The 20000-nt window shown below is 38.7% G+C and overlaps 1 protein-coding gene across 1 annotated transcript in view; it reads right to left on the bottom strand.

Moving 5' to 3' along the window:
• The window catches only part of LOC144959291 (isotocin receptor-like), a 154974-nt gene that overhangs the window by 41697 nt on the left and 93277 nt on the right, over window positions 1-20000 (bottom strand). Inside the window, 1 exon segment of the mRNA XM_078891832.1 lies at window positions 17096-17272. Within this exon segment, the coding sequence (XP_078747958.1) occupies window positions 17096-17248 (153 nt within the window). The 5' untranslated portion in view covers window positions 17249-17272.

Genomic DNA, 20000 nt, shown 5'->3' with positions numbered 1-20000 from the left:
TTGCCTACTTCCCATAACTTTGTCGGATATTGCCTGGTTTCGTAAAAAAGTAATTGCTTTTATGTGAAACTCCCTGAAACCCGCCGAAAACCAAAGTCTCATGTTTACTCCCCACTGGTGTACACTTCCCTGAGTCCCAGGTTCACTCCCCACTGTTGCCTACTTCCCATAACGTTGTCGGATATTGCCGGGTTTCGTAAAAAAGTAAATGCTTTTATGTGAAACTCGCCGAATACCATAGTCTCAAGTTCACTCCCTACTGGTGTACACTTCCCTTAGTCTCAGGTTCACTCCCCATTATTTGCCTACTTTCCCCACCACCGCCGCGGGAAAAAATTTTTTATTCTCTATTGTCTTCTGGCACTTTTCTACTCACTTCATATCTTGTTGTTACCAACATAAGTGCCTGCTCCACTCACTTTTCTGAATTAAAAATTCACCCCATACACCGGAGCATACTCAATGTCTCAATCGTTTCTATGTTATATGTTTGTGATGAGAATATTGGCTATTAAGCTTAACTGCTGGTCAAAATTACTTCGCGATGGTGGCGAACGAATCGGCGATCTCAAGAAGTGGGTGAGAGAGGGGATCTAGAAATGACTTTGGGTTTGAAACGAATATTTTTGTGTTCGTGGATAGCTCACACGGTAGAGCCACGCTCTCACCTGCCAGGCGGAGTTGTCGTACCAATAAGGTCGCAGGTTCAAACCCCACCACCGCCGCGGGAAAAAATTTTTTATTCTCTATTGTCTTCTGGCACTTTTCTACTCACTTCATATCTTGTTGTTACCAACATAAGTGCCTGCTCCACTCACTTTTCTGAATTAAAAATTCACCCCATACACCGGAGCATACTCAATGTCTCAATCGTTTCTATGTTATATGTTTGTGATGAGAATATTGGCTATTAAGCTTAACTGCTGGTCAAAATTACTTCGCGATGGTGGCGAACGAATCGGCGATCTCAAGAAGTGGGTGAGAGAGGGATCTAGAAATGACTTTGGGTTTGAAACGAATATTTTTGTGTTCGTGGATAGCTCACACGGTAGAGCCACGCTCTCACCTGCCAGGCGGAGTTGTCGTACCAATAAGGTCGCAGGTTCAAACCCCACCACCGCCGCGGGAAAAAATTTTTTATTCTCTATTGTCTTCTGGCACTTTTCTACTCACTTCATATCTTGTTGTTACCAACATAAGTGCCTGCTCCACTCACTTTTCTGAATTAAAAATTCACCCCATACACCGGAGCATACTCAATGTCTCAATCGTTTCTATGTTATATGTTTGTGATGAGAATATTGGCTATTAAGCTTAACTGCTGGTCAAAATTACTTCGCGATGGTGGCGAACGAATCGGCGATCTCAAGAAGTGGGTGAGAGAGGGATCTAGAAATGACTTTGGGTTTGAAACGAATATTTTTGTGTTCGTGGATAGCTCACACGGTAGAGCCACGCTCTCACCTGCCAGGCGGAGTTGTCGTACCAATAAGGTCGCAGGTTCAAACCCCACCACCGCCGCGGGAAAAAATTTTTTATTCTCTATTGTCTTCTGGCACTTTTCTACTCACTTCATATCTTGTTGTTGCCTACTTTCCATAACTTTGCCCCATTTTGTTGGGATTTGGTGCATTTTGTAAACAAAAAGTAATTGCTTTTTTTTTCAAAACCCGCCGAAACCCAGTCCCAGGTTCACTCCCCACTAGTGTGCACTTCCCCGAATCTCAGGTTCACTCCCCATCACTGTTGCCTACTACCCATAACTTTCTCGGATATTGCCAGGTTTCGTCGGGTTTCGTAAAAAATTAATTGCTTTTATATGAAACTAGCTGAAGCCCGCCGAAAACCATAGTCTCAGGTTCACTCCCCACTGGTGTACACTTCATTGAGTCCCAGGTTCACTCCCCACGCTTTGCCTACTTTCCACAACTTTGCCGCATATTGTCGGGTTTCGTAAAAATGTAATCCCCCCCCCCCATATTGTTATTGCTTTTTTAAAAAAACCCAGAGTCCCAGGTTCTTTCCCCACTGGTGTACACTTCCCTGAATCTCAGGTTCATCCTCTCCTCCCCCCCCCCTAGACACACACACACACACACAACACACACACACACACACGCTGCTGCCTACCTCTCATAACTTTGTCGGATATTGCCAGGTGTCGTCGTGTTTCGTAAAAAAGTAATTGCTTTTTATTTGGAAACCCGCCGAAACGCAGTCCCAGGTTCACTCCCCACTGGTGTACACTTCTCTGAGTCCCATATTCACTCCCACAGCTGCCCTCTTCCCATAACTTTTTCAGGTTTCGGAAAAAAACCCACCGTATTATAGTGCAAAACCACTATTCAGTGTCAGATATTGAATAGTACAAAACCGCTATTCAGTGTCAGATATTGAATAGTACAAAACCACTATTCAGTGTCAGATATTGAATAGTACAAAACCACTATTCAGTGTCAGATATTGAATAGTACAAAACCACTATTCAGTATCAGATACTGAATAGTGCAAAACCACTATTCAGTATCAGATACTGAATAGTGCAAAACCACTATTCAGTATCAGATACTGAATAGTGCTAGCCATACAGAAAATCCAAGTACTTATTCATTATCAATTAAAACCTATCTGTCACGTGATCATCGCTTATTATTTAAAACCGGAAAACACCATGTGACGTGTGCAAAACATCTAACCCTTTGAAGGGTCGATTGACGATAATTAGCAGACGACAGTAGTCGGATTAAAAGGAAGATACTGTTATAATTTTAACTATCTTTATGAAAGCGCGCCCGCTACACCCCTACATTAGGCGGTGGTTTTGTCAATTTGCTGTTAGTAGGGGGAATTAGGTCCAAAAACCCCTTGAATTGTGCAAACAGGGTTGAAAGCATGAAAATTACATATGTTGTAGAATATGAAAAACCCTATAATTTATGATATAGAACCACTCTGAGAGATCAGTATTAGTTGAGATACAAGGTTTTTAAGATTAGAAAATTTTGAAATGGACGACAATTATTTCTTTCATTTTTATTGTGTAAACATTCGGGGCAAGCCGACTCAAGGTTGTACATGATATCCTTTGGATTCCCATTGGTGACTATTTTTAGCGTCGAAGCGGATGTTTTCCTTTCCTTTTACTTTCGATTCACAAACCATACAAATTATTTAATCGTAAATATTATTCAATTTCACTTGTTTCACAATATGAGATTTTTTCTGCATCTGATTTAATAAGTATAATCAATTGCTCTCAAACGCAGATGGGCAGACGAGCAGAGGGGTAGACAAAACAGACTAGCAGAACACAGCTCAATAAATGCCGATAACCGGTGTTGACAAAGGACAGTGCTCCTTCTCCCCTCCTCCTGTTTTCTTTTCTTTCCAAAAAAAAACTGCTATAATCATTTTACGTGAGTTAAAACCTTTTTCAGTCAAACTTGATGACAGTAAAGAGTCAGCATACCACTTTCATTGCTATAATTATCATCATTATCATCATCATCAACCACTATGATGCTGTATTGTGGCAAGTTATTTACTTTCCGTTATTTACCTCAAAGGGACAATGGGAAAATGTTCTATTTGTACTGTTGTGTCCTTATGTAAGACACTGCACACATTTTGCCTGCTGATGATGGGTCTTTAACAGAAGGAACTAAAGAAAGAGAGAGAGAGAGAGTTATGAAAGAATATTGCATATGCCTAATAAAGGAATGCCTTTGCATGATTTCAGATACACATACAATAGCAAAAAGAACTGCTCCCAGAGACTGGGACAAGTGTTTGATATGCCAACAAGATAACACAGACCGTTTATAATGTCCCTCTAAGTCGAGGATGTATGACAAAGGGCAAGGCTATGAAACTCTTTTTGAAGATTTAACACAATTCAATTCTTTGGTTTGTGATGAAAACAAGTTGGATGTATCTATTTTTTAAATTCATCATAAAGAAATGAGATTATTGAAAGCTTAAAACAAAATGATGCTAAGTGGCATAAGTATTGTCGTGTAAAATTTAATGCCAACAAAATTAGGCGATTAGAATTAAAGAAATCTAAAAGAATTGCCCTCCAAGAATTCCAAACTTCGTCATTTGACTTGGAAGAGTCACCGAATGAATATATTTCGCAACCCACGAGAATAATGAGACAACGTTCAAAATTAGAGATTGGCTATAATAAACAAACGTGCTTTTTTTGTAAAAACATGGAATCGGGAGTACTCCATTCTGTAATAGCAACAGACATGGAAGAAAATATTCGTGAAATAGCGTTATCTATAAAAGATTCTGATATGTTGTCATTTATTGCCGGAGGAGATTTAGTCGCTCAGGAGGCACACTACCGCCCTATACCATAACATTTGTCATGCACGATACTTAAAAAAAAACAAGCTTTAAAAGATGTACTGTTGATGAAAATCATGATGTCACAGTTCTTGAAAGAAGTCGAGCTTTTGCTAACATTATATCTTTTATAGAAGAGAACCCTGCAACAAATGTGACGATCGACATGAACCACTGTGGAGCATATTTCCAGAATCGTCAAAAGTGTCCCAAAAACTCATCCAATGTTCATGTAAGAGAGAATGTATCGGCATCCGATGCAAGTGTTTAAGGCCCGGTTTGCCTTGCACGGACTTGTGTAGATCCGGGGTGTGTGTGTGTGTGGGGGGGGGGGGGGTGAGGTCAGTACAGTAAAGAGTAAAATTCTCTCTCTCTCTCCTCCCTCTCTCTCTCCCTCTCTCTCTCTCTCTCTCTCTCTCTCTCTCCCGCTCACTCCCTCTCCCCCTCTCCCCCTCACTCCCCCCCTCTCCCTATTTTAGCTATTAGTTAGGTTAGTACAGTAATGAGTAAAATTCTCTCTCTCTCTCTCTCTCTCTCTCTCTCTCTCTCTCTCTCTCCCGCTCACTCCCTCTCCCCCCTCTCCCCCTCTCTCCCCCTCTCCCTATTTTAGCTACTAGTTAGGTTAGTACCATAATGAGTAAAATTCTCTCTCTCTCTCTCTCTCTCTCTCTCTCTCTCTCTCTCTCCGTCTATCCCGCTCACTCCCTATCCTCCCCCCCTCTCCCGCTTTTATCTACTAGTTACAACACGAAATAACCATCAGTTAGCTACCGTAAATGGTTACCGGTGTATTTAAAGTTTTAGAACGCCATTGTATTGTCGTTGTTATTTCCTCGGATAAGTAATGCTATATAGGAAAAAATAAAAGTGCTAAAAACGCACTGTTCTGATAAACTGCCAGAGTGGTTCTATATCAGGTGTTATTAATACGGGTCATAGCTACCTATATGCTAATTTTCAGGATTTCAACCCCAATGTGCACGGTTTTAGCCCGATTTTCCCTAATACAATGAATATGAAGAAAATATATATTTTTACGCAGTTATTCCCTTGTTTAATATAGCTGTAATAGGTAAAATCTAAGGCCTTAAACCGATACGTTATGATTGATTGCCAGAGTGGTTCTATATCAGATGTTTTTTCTATGGGTCTTAGCAACCTGTATGCAAATTTTCATGCTTTCAACCAGAATTTGCACGGTTTTAGCCTAATTCCCCCTACTATGTAGCATTTTGATCAATGTGACTTTCGCGTTAGGAGCGACGATTGAAGGATAAAAAATAATGGTTAACAATTCATTCAAATTGTTGTGTAATCGAATCGGGGAAATATCGCAGATGTTAAAATTGATATCACTCCAACTGACTTTGTTCTGTCTGTTTGTTTGTTTCTATAAAATTTCAATCAAAATAATTCAGACGACTTTCCCCTCAATATTTAATATTTTTATTGACAAAACCATGTCGTCCTCTCTATAAATATCACTGAAAATAATCTGATGCAGACGTTAGTTGGGAAAATTGGTTCGTTACTTTCTTGAGGGGCGCACCTGACCTCTGTGCTAACGGACACCCAAGTCAATGAATCTTTGACCGAAGTGTACTAGACTAGCACTGGACAATTGGATGATTTTACTGGACCTTAAAGAAATCCATACATAATGCATGACATACATAGCTTTGTGATGGAAAAAAATCGACACAAATCAATAATTCTAAATTATACTCACACTTTTAAAGCCAACTGTATCACAAATAGGGTGCGAATCGGACACAAACATTCCGACAAAAATATTATGACAACAACATCATCTGTTTTGCACTCGTCACTAATAGGGAATTCCCTTTTTCTATAATAAGCGATCATGTGATAGATAGGTTATAATTGATAATTGGATTCAATAGTATGATGTCACGTTGACCAGCAACGGCGGCCATCGTGGTTCTAAACAAAGAAAATCGGTACTTTTTATTCGCCATATGCATTGTGATCAGAATGTGTAAAAGTCAAAACATGATCGGATTTATAATGTTTTTTTTTTCCTCTGGATACGCTTTTATGCTCTTCGGAGAAATATTTTATAAGGGCGTCCGCCATTCTTCCGATAGTTTAGAGCCAGTTACTAAGTTACCATGTGTCATTACGAGGGAAGTGACGTCACGACTGTTAAAGCGTATTGATAAGTCATGGATTTGCTGAACCTCTCTAATATCTAACTGTAAGACAAACCACGTGACCTTTCGTTAATTCTGAATGGATTTGTTTACACAATAAGTAATCTGTTAAAATATCACACAGTGAATATCACAAATAGCTTGACACGAATGTGATGTAAAATGTAGCGAGTAAAAATAAATATAATATATATATATATTATATATGTAATGATATATATATATATATATATATATATATATATATATATATATATATATATATATATAAATGTAAATTTTCACTCACATTATTCTTGCCAAGACGATTCGTTTCAGTGTTCCCACCTCATCAGTCGGCATAATCCATTTGTAAGAAAATTTTCTTACAAATGGATTATGCCGACTGATGAGGTGGGAACACTGAAACGAATCGTCTTGGCAAGAATAATGTGAGTGAAAATTTACATTTATATATTAGCTCTAACCACCATTATCGAGCACTTTCGTACCTACAAGTACCCACCAACACTCATAAATATATAATATATATATATATATATATATATATATATATATATATATATATATATATATACATTGGTATATAACTTGTAAACCTTTTTAAGATGAGGGTAAATGAATCGCCCATTGGCTCAGATGGTTATTTATAAAATCTGCTAGGGCATGATGATCGACCATTTGATGTTGCCAGATTCGGTGTTTGCTATGTTACTATTTTTAGAAGCTTTTATATTCAGTTTTGTCCATGACATAATTTCAATACATAAAAAACAACTTATGCCCTTCCAATCAGCATAGCGAGATATCGTCGAGGCATTCCATGAAGGAATATAGATGATACATCAAACAAGATGTCTGATGTCAACAGGAACCACCCATGTTGTCCGCAGTGATTATAAATTGCGGATCAATAGTCTTGCACAAGGAAAAGAAAACGAAAGTGCCTGAAGAGGGGCTCGGACCCGGGACCTTCCGAGTCACAGTGCAACTGCAATGCCACCAACTCCTTCTCACAACGAGGTTGTTATTCTATTGGGATTGAATTGAATTGTATTGTCACAACACTTGATCTCTCCTTCAGTGAAGAAACGTATCATCTAGCCAGCTCTACTCAACCCCTAGTTTGGATGAATGAATAAATAAGAGAAGAATAGAGGACGCGTCTATGTACTGGTGCTTTGTGGACATTCTGTGTGAGACGATGTAAGACTTCAATTATTATAAGTTATTCTATTATTGACAACAGATGGGTGATTTCTCATTGCCTGGGGAGTTAAGGCAGGGGTGGGGGATGAGGGAGGAAGGGGGATGAGAGAGAGAGAGAGAGAGAGAGAGAGAGAGAGAGAGAGAGAGAGAGAGAGAGAGAGAGAGAGAGAGAGAGAGAAGGGGGGGGGGGGGGTTGAGGGGAAAGGGAGATCGGGGGTGGGGGAGGGGGATGAGAGGGGAGGGAGATAAGGGGTGGGGGGTGAGGGATTAGGATGAGGGTAAGGGGGAGGGGATGAGGAAGGGGTTCTCGTATTTGTGACGTCACGTGAGAGCCAATAATATCAACAAGGACAAACAACCAAAAATAAATATTTTTTGATTTTTGATGATGTCCCTGACTGGTTGTATTGACGGGACGGAGAGGATGAAAGGGTGTCTGCTGATTTCATTCTCACAGGCAGGAATGGATTAAATCATCATTTTACGTTAATAAGGATATTTTTCTTTCTTGCTTCGCCTGGCATTTCATACAATGAATAAGAACACATCAAGAAGCAATGAGTGTCCCGGCTGCAAACCCTTCGTAAAAAAAGCAACCGCCCCCCCCCCCCCCCAAAAAAAAAAAAAAAAAAAAAAAGAAAAAAACAAAACAAAAAAAAACCAAAAAAAAACAAACAAACTTACAAAGATTAACGAAAATATTAATCAATCAAATAACCGTAACCAAGCAATAGAGAATATAAAAGATGAATGAAAATTGGGGATCTTTATAAAAGTACAATACAAAAAAAACAAAAAAACAAAAAAAAAAACAAAAAAAAAAACAAAAAACAAAAAAACAAAAACAAACAAAAACAAACAAAAAAGAAACACACCCCCCCCAAAAAAAAAACCCAAATCAAAACAAACAACAACAATAACAACAACAACAACAACAACGACAACAACAACAACAACAACAAACAACAACGACGACGACAACAACAACAACAACAACAACAACAACCACAACAACAACAACAAAACTATCGAACAAACCAACAAAGAAATAAAAAAAGGAAAATAGATTAAAAGAATCTCCTTTTAGAAAGTTAAACACAGTCAAACAATCTTCCGATCTGAATGCGAGTGTCATACCACAAGACCACATAGCCGCACAAAAGCCTTTGTAAAAAACAAAACAAAGTTTGTCTAACTTTGTAAAGTTTAACATGTGCCATCAAATTGCATTGTCGTTTATTCTCCCTGCCGAGACGTGTCCTGAAGGCAATCCTCTCATTTATTTACAAACTGTCAGACGTACGACGATCAAAAGCCTTTTTTTTCATTTTACCTAGAAAACGTTCCACTTAATGGGCCTGCGTGGTTCAGCTGTACGGTCTTTGCTTTGTATCCCGAAAGGTACCTAGTTCGAATACACACTGTGCTGTGTGGCTTGAGCAAGTAACCTCGTCCTAGTTCAGTTTGAGGCCCTGCACTGATTCTACGCCTGGGCCATTCCTGTCTTACCTTGGAACAGACCTTAAAGATAAATTTCCAGTATGAGATGAAGAACGGGAATTTTGATATTATTTATCCTTCATTTATATATTTTTAATTTTTAAATTTTTTTGATATTTGATCTCTTTACATCTGGATATGAAACAATCCCAGCAACATTAAAAACAAAAACAAAACACACACAAAAAAAAAGTTAAAAAAAAACAAACAACAACAGGCGGATATGTGGTCTAGTGGTATGACACTCGCTTTTGGAAGGTTCGAGCCTTGTTCTCTCGCTCGGCACATAGTTTAGTGCTTGGAAAATGCTCATTATTCAAATTATCTCACCGAACTCAGGTGTAAAATGAATACCTGTACGTTAGCAGCGTTTTATCTGTCGGAAAAAAAAATGGTATCGCCTAACAGTCTCCATGCACACGTTACTTACGTGTTGCTGTTGGTCAGACCACATAGCCAAACAATTCCTATACAAAAATCGAATAAGTTCTAAAGAGGAAGAAAACTCGGGAAGACCTTTTGTGTGTATATGTAGGGATCTCAGACAGAGTTTTGCTGGTTAAGCTAAGAGGACCTGTAGTTGACACCAATATTATTCAAGTTTATGCACCAACAGAAGAGGCGACAGATGCAGATATGACAGAGTTTTACCATTCACTAGACAAAGCAAAACGAATGTGTAAATCACAAGAAGTCCTTATGGTAATGGGGGACCTAAATGCTAAGATTGGCAGAGGCAGATATGGTGACATAATCGGACCACATGGACTCGGAGACAGAAATGAACGAGGAAACATCTGGGCAGATTGGTGTAGAACAAATAAATTAATGATTTCAAACACCTGGTTTCAACAACACCCAAGAAGTACCTGGACACGGCAATCACCAAGGGACAGAGCAAGGAACCAGATAGACTTTATAGCAGTATCATCAAGATTCAGAAGTGGCATATTAATTTGCAAAACCTACCCAGGCGCCGATGTAGACAGTGACCATGTCCCAGTTGTTTGTACAGTAAGGATAAAGTTTAAAGCTATTCAGAGAACAGCTGGTAGAATAAAGAGGGATTACAGGTTATGCAAAGACAATGGCATACAAACAAAAATGAGAGAAGAATTTGAAAATGCACACATGATACAAAGCCAAAGTGAACCTGATAACGAAAAATGTGAAAAACAATTTGATATATTCCAAAAGTGTGTCAAAGCAACTGCAGAAAAGCATTTACCAATAGCTCAAATAAACAGCAAAAAGGAATGGATGACAAATGAAATTCTAAACCTATTTGAAGAAAGACGAAAATGCAACAGAGGGTCTGCAGAATACCAAACATTGAACAACCACATTAAATCCAAATGCATCGAGGCACACGAGAACTATCTAGACTGGAAATGCTGCGAAATCGAAAGAGAATACAAACCCAACCCCCAACAAGCTCACCAAAGAATAAAAGAACTATCAGGGAAAAGGAAAAGCAAAGCAGCAGGAAGTTGTATCCAAAACAAACAAGGGGAACTGCTATTTGAAGAACAACATATAGAAAGCCGATGGGTAGAATACATAGGCGAACTGTACAATGATCCAAATAGAAATGAACCACCACTGAAATTCAAAGAACCATTAAGCGGACCAAACATCACCAAAAGTGAAATTGAACATGCCATGGAACGAATGAGGGATGGTAAAGCAACAGGCCCTGATGAAATATCTGTAGAGGTATTAAAAAGCCTAGGAGATCTAGCAATTGATGAACTTCACATATTATTCAACAATATATACACCACTGGGAAAATTCCAGAAGATCTCTGTAACTCTATTTTCATAGCAATACCAAAGAAAGCAGGTGCAGTCAGATGCGAAAATTTTAGAACTATAAGTTTAATAAGCCACATCAACAAAATACTGTTGCGTATAATTATCAACAGGCTAAGGAATAAGATTAACCCCGAAATCGCAGAAAAACAATATGGATTCCAACCTGACAGAGGGACAAGGAACGCAATATACCTCCTCCGTGTTTTAAGTGAAAGAGCTATACAGGTTCAGACCCCACTATACCTCTGTTTTGTCGACTACAAAAAAGCTTTTGATAGAGTACGCCACGAAGAAATACTAAAACAACTGCACTCCATTGGCGCTGATGAGAAAGACCTCAGACTCATGCAAACATTATACTACACCCAGCAGGCATCTATCAAAATCGGAAACTCTACAGGAAATTCCATTCCTATTAAGAAAGGAGTCCGTCAAGCGTGTGTTGCCTCACCAGATCTGTTTAATCTATACCAAGAAACAATCATGAGGGGCATAACTAATATAGAGGGAATAAAAGTAGGAGGTCACAACATAAATAATATAAGATACGCAGACGATACGGTACTCATTGCAACATCAGAAATCCAACTTCAAAAGATTGTTGACAAAGTGGTAGTAGATAGTGAAGCCAAGGGAATGGAAGTGAATATCACCAAAACGGAATGCATGGTAATACAGAAAAACCCGAAAACAACAACACCTGCAATATAACGATTCACGGCGAGCAACTTACCAACGTAGAAAGTTTTAAATACCTAGGTTCAATAGTGACAACAGATGGAAGATGTAACCGAGACATACGAGCAAGAATAACTCAAGCCAAACAGGCCTTCATGGACCTGGGAAACATTTTGAAAAACAAACAGATGTCGTTCGGGATTAGATTCCGAGTCTTGAAGTGCTACGTGTGGCCAATCTTGTTATACGGATGCGAAAGCTGGACTACAAATGCAGAAACACAAAAGAACATTGAAGCTTTTGAAATGTGGTGCTTGAGAAGGATGCAGAGAATATCGTATACTGCACACAAAACGAACGAAGAAGTGCTAAAACAAACATACCAACAAAGGAAACTAATGCCCTTAATAGCGGATCGACAACTATCCTTTTTCGGACACATAGTAAGGAAAGATAAGAATGAATACCTGGCAAGTTGTGGAAAAATACCTGGTAAACGCGCCCGGGGGAGACAAAGAAAAACACTCATAGACCAACTGAAGGGCTTCACCAACCTAACAATCCAAGAGCTGTTTGAAAAAGCAAGAGACAGGGAGGAATGGAGAGAGATAATTCATGCAGTATCCGAAGCCTGGACCAGGCATGGAACCTAGAAGAAGAAGAAGTAGGGATCCAATTAAATCTAGTATCTATCTATAGCTGCCGATACAAAAGTCACGTTTTATGGCCAAAATGTAAAAAGAATAGATTATTTTGTTATTGTAAAGCAGCAAATTTCATGGATTTTTAAAATTTTGGCCAGAAAATCTTTGAGTTCATATCGTGATATTATATTAAAGTGATACAAAATGCTGTAAACATAGTTGAGTCCATGGAAAAGGCACTTTACTCACATTCTCCCATCGTGCTCTGGAGAAAAATGAATACCTGGCCGTTGTCTCTGTCGGAAAAAATTGTAGTATCGCCTAACAGGCATCATGTCTTGTTCTACATGTTACGTGTTGCTGTTCGTCAAGGACCCTTTGTAAATCGCTTTGAGCACGTTCAGTAGATATAAAAAAGCTCAAGTCAAGTCTTATTTTGAAGTAAGCATTTGCAGCCAAAATGAGATTAAAATTTTTTTAAAATCTGTTTTGTCATTTCAAATCGTCAATAGGATTCAACAGTCGTAACGTCACTTCCTTCCTAATGACACATGGTAACTTAGCAACACTGGCTCTAAACTATCAGAACAATGGCGGACGCCCGTATGAAATATTTCTCCGGCGCGCATAAAGGCGTATCCAGAAGGAAAAAAACATAAATTTGATCATGTTTTGACTTTTACACATTCTGATCACAAGACATATGAAAAGTTCTAGCCAGCATGAAGAATATAAAGTAATGATTTTTTTTTTGGTTTAGAACTAAGATGGCCGCCGTTGCTCAGACTATTGAATCCAATTTCAGTGGAGTTATTTTTAGATTTCAGATGTCGCTTGAACTCCGGCTGGGATGACGAATGAGCTTTGGTGGAGAACGAGATCTCACGTGATGATCCACGTGACAGCCCCATCTGCTTTGCTGTCCATTGGATTCAATAGTCTGATGTCACGTCGCCCAGCAACGGCGGCCATCGTGGTTCTAAACAAAGAAAATGGGTACTTTTTATTCTTCATACTGGCTAGAACGTTTCATATGTCTTGTGATCAGAATGTGTACAAGTCGAAACATGATCAGATATATAATGTTTTTTTCCCCTCTGGATACGCTTTTATGCTCGTCGGAGAAATATTTCATAAGGGCTTCCGCCATTGTTCCGATAGTTTAGAACCAGTTGCTAAGTTACCATGCGTCATTACGAGGGAAGTGACGTTACGACTGTTGAAGTGTATTGACAACAAGACGTTTTTGTTGTTGGTGTTGTTGTTGCTTTTTTGTTGTTGTAATTTTAAGACATGTTTGTTTAACTTCACAAGTTGAGACACCGAAATGTTTGCGAGGAAATACAGGCTATGACAGATAGGTATTCATCAATATGAACATTTTTATGGCTTGATTTAACAGTGTTGTAATGGATGATATTTTGCGTTGGTTTGATACGACGTATACATATATGCAGGTCTGACATTATAAACACAATTATGGGCCTAGTTTAACATTATTGTAATGGACAATATTTCGCGGGCATTTTTTTGGGGATTTCCATTACAACAATGAGCCCATAATGAATTGGGTTATCAGACCTGCAAAATAAGTGCACGTCGATTCGAGAGTATTTCAGTTATTACAATGAGTCCAAAACAAGTTGGATTATCAGAACAATAAATAAGTATAGGGAATGAGATTAGTGGAAGAGTAGCGTCCCTTGATTGGACGTCACTCATAGTCTGTGACGTCACCTGCGGAAAAGTTATTAGAGAGAGAACGTCTTGTTGGTTGTGCGCATGCGACTCTCGTCCTCGCGGAAGCGGTGACGTCACAGACTATGGGTGACGTCCAATCAAGCGACGCTACTCTTCCGCTAATCTCATTCCCTATACAATGGACATGGCTAATTTGTAAACAAAATCACTCCACATACCCCGCATAGCTTGAGATTTAGAGTTAGAGTTTAACCGAACCACGCATGAAAGGAGTTAATCTCATAATGCCTGTCTAAATATGTTGTCTCTTTTTAAAAGAAATAATTGATCTAATCCTCCCCGGGCCAAAGAGAAACGGAAGATGGAGAATAACAATATTATGTGTGTTTATAAACTCCTTAACTCGTTTTCTCTCCCGATGACGATCAATGGAACACACACTTTTTGTGACAGAACGCTTCGGGCCCAAATCACTTCTTCAGCCAACATCCCCCAAAAAAAATAAAAAAATAACCAGAATTATTCGGTCATAAATGTGATCAAATTCTCAAAGCGGTATTAAATCCGATTGTTCCTTTTGTTTCAATGTCACTTTTAAGCTTAAGTCATGCGCTTTCAGTCCCCCCACCCCGACCCCCCCCCCCCCACCCTCCCCACTCCTTTAAACCAGTAAACAGTTGTATCTATAAAGATACAAACTGGACAATGGGCAAAAAAAAAACAAAAAAAAAAAAACCCCAAAAAACTCGACCTCCAATATCGATCTGGTAAGGTCTCAGGTTTGAGAGTTTTGGCCATGATGTGGGTCCTTTCAATCGATCGACATTTCAGAAGAAAAAAATCTTGACTTCATTCAAGATTGATCTCGATCTCTTGAATTTAAACCCCCCCCCCCACCCCACTCCCCCCCCCTCCCCCTCCCACAGCCCCTTAAACTTCCTTATTCCTTATTCCTATTTTCTTACTTATTTTACTCTGACATAACAAAATGAGCAGGAATTTCATACAACATGAAGTTAAGAATTTATCGCCAAAATTTAAAAAGGCGTTTAATAGAGTACACTACCGACTTCGCGAAGTCCCAGGTTTGGGAGTTTTCTTTTGGCAAAATAAAGGTCATTTCATTCAATGGATACTTGAAGGACGTTTTCTGTCCCAAATGTTCAATACGTGTTCTATAGAGAGTACAGCCATCCAGCAGTCATGTCTTGTATCCCCCAATGTTGCTGTGACAGGGGAGACAATTAGACACGGCATGCTCTTTGTATGCGTCAACTCACACGCAGATGAACCCACTAATCCATCTTAAACAGGTTCGTTTCCCTCTCTCTCTCTCTCTCTCCTTCTCTCTTCTCTCTCTCTCTCTCTCTCTCTCTCCTCTCTCTCTCTCCTCCCCCCCCCCCCCCCACCACCAAACTCTTCCTGGCTATCTCTTCTACTTCTTCTTCTTCCTCCTCCTCATCCTTCTTCTTCTTCCTCAGGAATCTACATTCATTCTCTTCACTGAGTCTCCCCCCCCCCCCCCCCCCCCCCGAATAACAACAAAAACTAAAGAGCCAACCAACCCCCCCCCCCCCCCCCCCCAATTCAAACAAATAACAAAAAACAAAAACAAACTACCAACAATCCTCCACACCCCAAATAAAATCCAAATTCCACAGTTTTGACCATAGATTAAATTGTCCTCACTAATATAATTAAGATCAACGTGCACGTATTAGCAGGTCTGATAACCGAACACAATTATGGGCCTTATTTAACGTTGTTTTATTGGTCAATATTTTATAAGCCCTCAAGAATTTAGGTTATCAAACCTGAAAATAAGTACATGCTTGTTTTGTTTTAAAGAGTTTTACGGCGCTTGCAACACATTAAGATAATTTCAGCGCCAGTTAAAAGAAAGAAAATAGGATAGTAACAAAATTCTAGAATTGCTATATCGGGCGACGTGTTCTTTTTTACAGGTCTGGTAGCCCAAATTATCATGGGCCCATTGTTGTAATGGAAATACTCTCAAACCAACAAATAATATTCTCCATCACACCAATGTTTAATCAACCTCAAAATCAAGTTCGGTTATCTGACCTGCAAATGTATGCACGTCTTATAATGGACTTCCAGATTATTTTACCCAACGCCCCAAGACGACGCACTCATATTAGCAGGCCCGATAGCCGGACGCCAATATTGACTTGATTTAACATTGTTGTAATGGACAATATTTTACGTTGCTTTGAAATTTTCTTCCAATACAACAATGAGACCCTGACAATTTGGGTTATCAGACCTGCAAATAAGTACACGTCGCATCTAAATAGTTTTATGTCAGGGTATTTAGATAGACACAAAAAATTGTATAGAATACATTTAGAGTCAAAATATGAAAATAAGTGCTATTCGTATTTTTAAAAATTGAAAAATTGAAACATCTATATAGATCAATATCCACTAAATGTGCTCACAGCGCTTTACAAGGGGTCCCTAGCCAACAGCAACACTTGACATGTACGCTTATTACATTAGTTTTCCCGACTGAGACAACGCTGTTTATGGCCAGATACTCATTTTAAACCCGAGTACGGTGAAAGAATGTGAGTAAAGAGCCTTCTCCAAAGACTCAACCATGCGCCGCCGCCCAGAGCGTGACTCGAACCCAGGACTTTTCGATCTGAAGGCGAGAGTCATACCACTAGACCCCATAATAATAATAAAGTGTTATTCTATAGCGCTAAATGCTGAAGCCTCAAAGCACTTTACAATATACCTATCAAACCATAAACATACTCATCCCTAGCCAAACAGACACACACAACAGTCGCACACATTAACTATCTATGCAATGTTTACAAAATGAAATTGACATTCAACAAAATAGAATAAAAAAATAAAACTAATACTGTGTAATATTGATGTTAATGCAAGGCAATACTGCGTTTCAAAAAAAGGATTATTCCTTTTTTTGTTTTGTTTTTTTAATTTTTTTTTTTTGTATTAAAAAAAAAAAAAGCAGATCCAACTCACCAAAACAGCAATTTCAAATTTAGCCAGCGTCTCATCTCGTGAGAAGTAACCCGTCTCATTTGACGTTCCGTTTCCTGCAGATGTTTTCTCTGTTGTCATGGCGACCATCACGGGGCTCTGCGACGTCATTATATCCACGTGACTTGGTGACATAATTTCCGGGTTGAAAACGCAACTCTGGGAATGAAATCAACAGAAAACAAGGAATTGTTAATGGTTTTTTTTTATAAAATGGTGATAAATGAGACATTTGTAAATGATACGATGTCAAAAGGTCATTTGTCTCAAACAAAAACTCATCAATATGGCGGCGATGTTTTTCCATTTGTCAATAAATTATTCACACTTGTCCGACACTTTAAAAGGCTATTTACTAATTTCTGTTTAATTATAGTATGGGAAATCCTCCGTTTTTATTAAAAAATCGTTTTTCGTAAACGCTCGAATTGTTTTGTTTGTTTTTAAGGGTTTTACTGCGCTTGCAACACATTTATGTCATATCAGCGCCAGACGATCGAATTAGACAGTATTAATTGTATCATCTGTTTTATTGTTCTAATCGACTTTGAAGTCACGTGGTATCAAACGTTGTAGTACCAACAGTAAGCGATGTCCTACATTTCCCATGTATTATTATTGTGCGATGTTTTTAGATGTCTGGATGGATTGGCACCTGGCGAGTTTGCAAGAACTGATTTCAAATATGAACCCACTCGAAATTTAAGATCATCCCAGTCCCAACTTCAGAAGGTCACCACCTCAAAATCCACTTTTGGTATATAAAAAAAGCCTTTTCATCCATAGCTCCACGCCTATGGAACGCGCTCCGTCCTCGGACAAAGTCCTGTGAAAATGTATCATCTTTCAGGAAATGTCTGAAGACTGAGTTGTTCCGTGAGGCTTATTTTTTTGTGAAATACATGTTGCTTAGATTTTGTTTCTGTATTCATGCTTATTATGTAGTGTCGTGATTATAAATTTTTATGTTTTTAAAAAACATTTTTATTTTAAATGTAAAGCACCGCAGAGCACGATTAACGTGGATGTTTAGGCGCTATATAAATTCATTATTTATCATAATCATTATTATGTGTAAGGAGCAGCATGGCTCAGCGGTGTACGGTCTTTGCTTCGTACCCGAAAGGTACTGATTTCGATCACCCGCCGCCACGCGGTGTGGCCTTGAGCAAGTCACCTCGCCCTAGCTCAATTTGCGTCTCTGCACTGCGACTGACCCCTGAGTTATTCCAGCCTTCCCTTGGAATAGACCCTAGAGACAAATTTCCCCTATGGGATGAATAAAGGGAATATTATTATTGTATTCATTATTTAAAAAAAATCACCCCCCCCCCCACATAACACAGATCAAACTTGAAAACTGGAATCATGAAAGTTTCCACTAATATCGACTTGTTATCCCATTCAACTCGACCCACGTGCGCATATTAACAGTCCGATCACCAAACACATTACAGGCTCGATTTGACGTTGTTGTTATGGAAAACAATTTGCTTTGGTTTGAGAGTATTTCCATGACAACAATGGGCCTATAACAATTTGGGTTAACTGACCTGCAAATAAGTACACGTCGACCTCAACATAATAGTAATAATAATAATAATAATAATAATAATAATAATAATAAAATAATAATAATAATAATAATAATAATAATAATAATAATAATAATAATAATAAGAAGAAGAAGAAGAAGAAGAAGAAGAAGAAGAAGAAGAAGAAGAAGAAGAAGAAGAAATCAGTTTTAAGCCAGAATTGTTTCTAAGCTAAATAATATAAGATTTGGATTTAGTTCATACGACGACAGCCGCTGGCGATCGAGGGTCACTGAACTGAAAACCAATTGATTTCAATACAAATAATAAAGCAACTCGGAAAACAGATGTCAAGGAATAGAAGACACAGCGAGTGACCTCCTGGTCACCACAGGAGGTCAAAGTAGGACCCCACTTAGTAAGTACACGTTGATTCCAGCATAATGATGTAGAAGGAACGAAGTTGAGGTCACTGTCTTCTTTGATATTGATTCTAGACAGCTATTTCAGTTAACTCACTCAATCCTAGAGATTTTTTGATACTCTTCAAATTTGGAAAAAAATGTATTAAAAATGAGCATGTAAAGGATATAGTTTTATTCAACTACCATTATCATGTAAAAAAATAAGAACCTTAGGTTTGATTCTGCGCCTATAATTTGTCTCAGAAAAATGTAATAAATTGGCATGGGGTAAAAGTATCGCCGGGTATACTACGCACGTGGACATCGTAAAGTTATAACCTGACACTGACCAAAAATGACGTCAAAATGCCAGTCTTTTGCCACAAAAGAAAACAATCGTGAGTTGTATTCAATAGTTCAACTAATGAAATGAGTTGTTTCCTTGAGCTCTATTAACGACAACTCACAAGGCGGTGCAAAAACCAAATAATGACGTCATACTGCCAGTCCTTTTGGATTTCAGTATCAGACTATAATATAACGATGGCTACGGTATACTACGGATATAGTCGGTGTTGGGGTTGAGTGAGTTAATGATTAGTTCTCAATACATTATAATATCAACCAGACTATAAACGTTTATGATTACACACAATAGTTTTGTGTGTTGGGAGTACGACGTTATGTCCGGCTGAGGGATGATGTGAGTATGTTACCTAAACGCATAGCATCAATAGAAATCCACCACTTTTATATCGCATAACGAAGCTAATAAAATGGATACCCCCCCCCCCCCCCCCGCCCCAACCCAAATAAAGAATAAGAAGGAAGTGAGTAGGTAGTCATTCATATTGGGCGGTGTAGCGTAGACAATAATTCTCGGCTTATTCTAAAGAGGGAATCACGATAGCTCAGTTGGTAGAGCACTCGCTTCCCACGCAAATGGAC

The sequence above is a fragment of the Berghia stephanieae genome, chromosome 13 (genome assembly GCF_034508935.2).
Source record: "Berghia stephanieae isolate SIO BIC M18660-M18661 chromosome 13, UCSD_Bste_1.3, whole genome shotgun sequence".
In the NCBI taxonomy this organism is placed as follows: Eukaryota; Metazoa; Mollusca; class Gastropoda; order Nudibranchia; family Aeolidiidae; genus Berghia; species Berghia stephanieae.
This window is presented reverse-complemented; position numbering and strand designations above follow the sequence as displayed.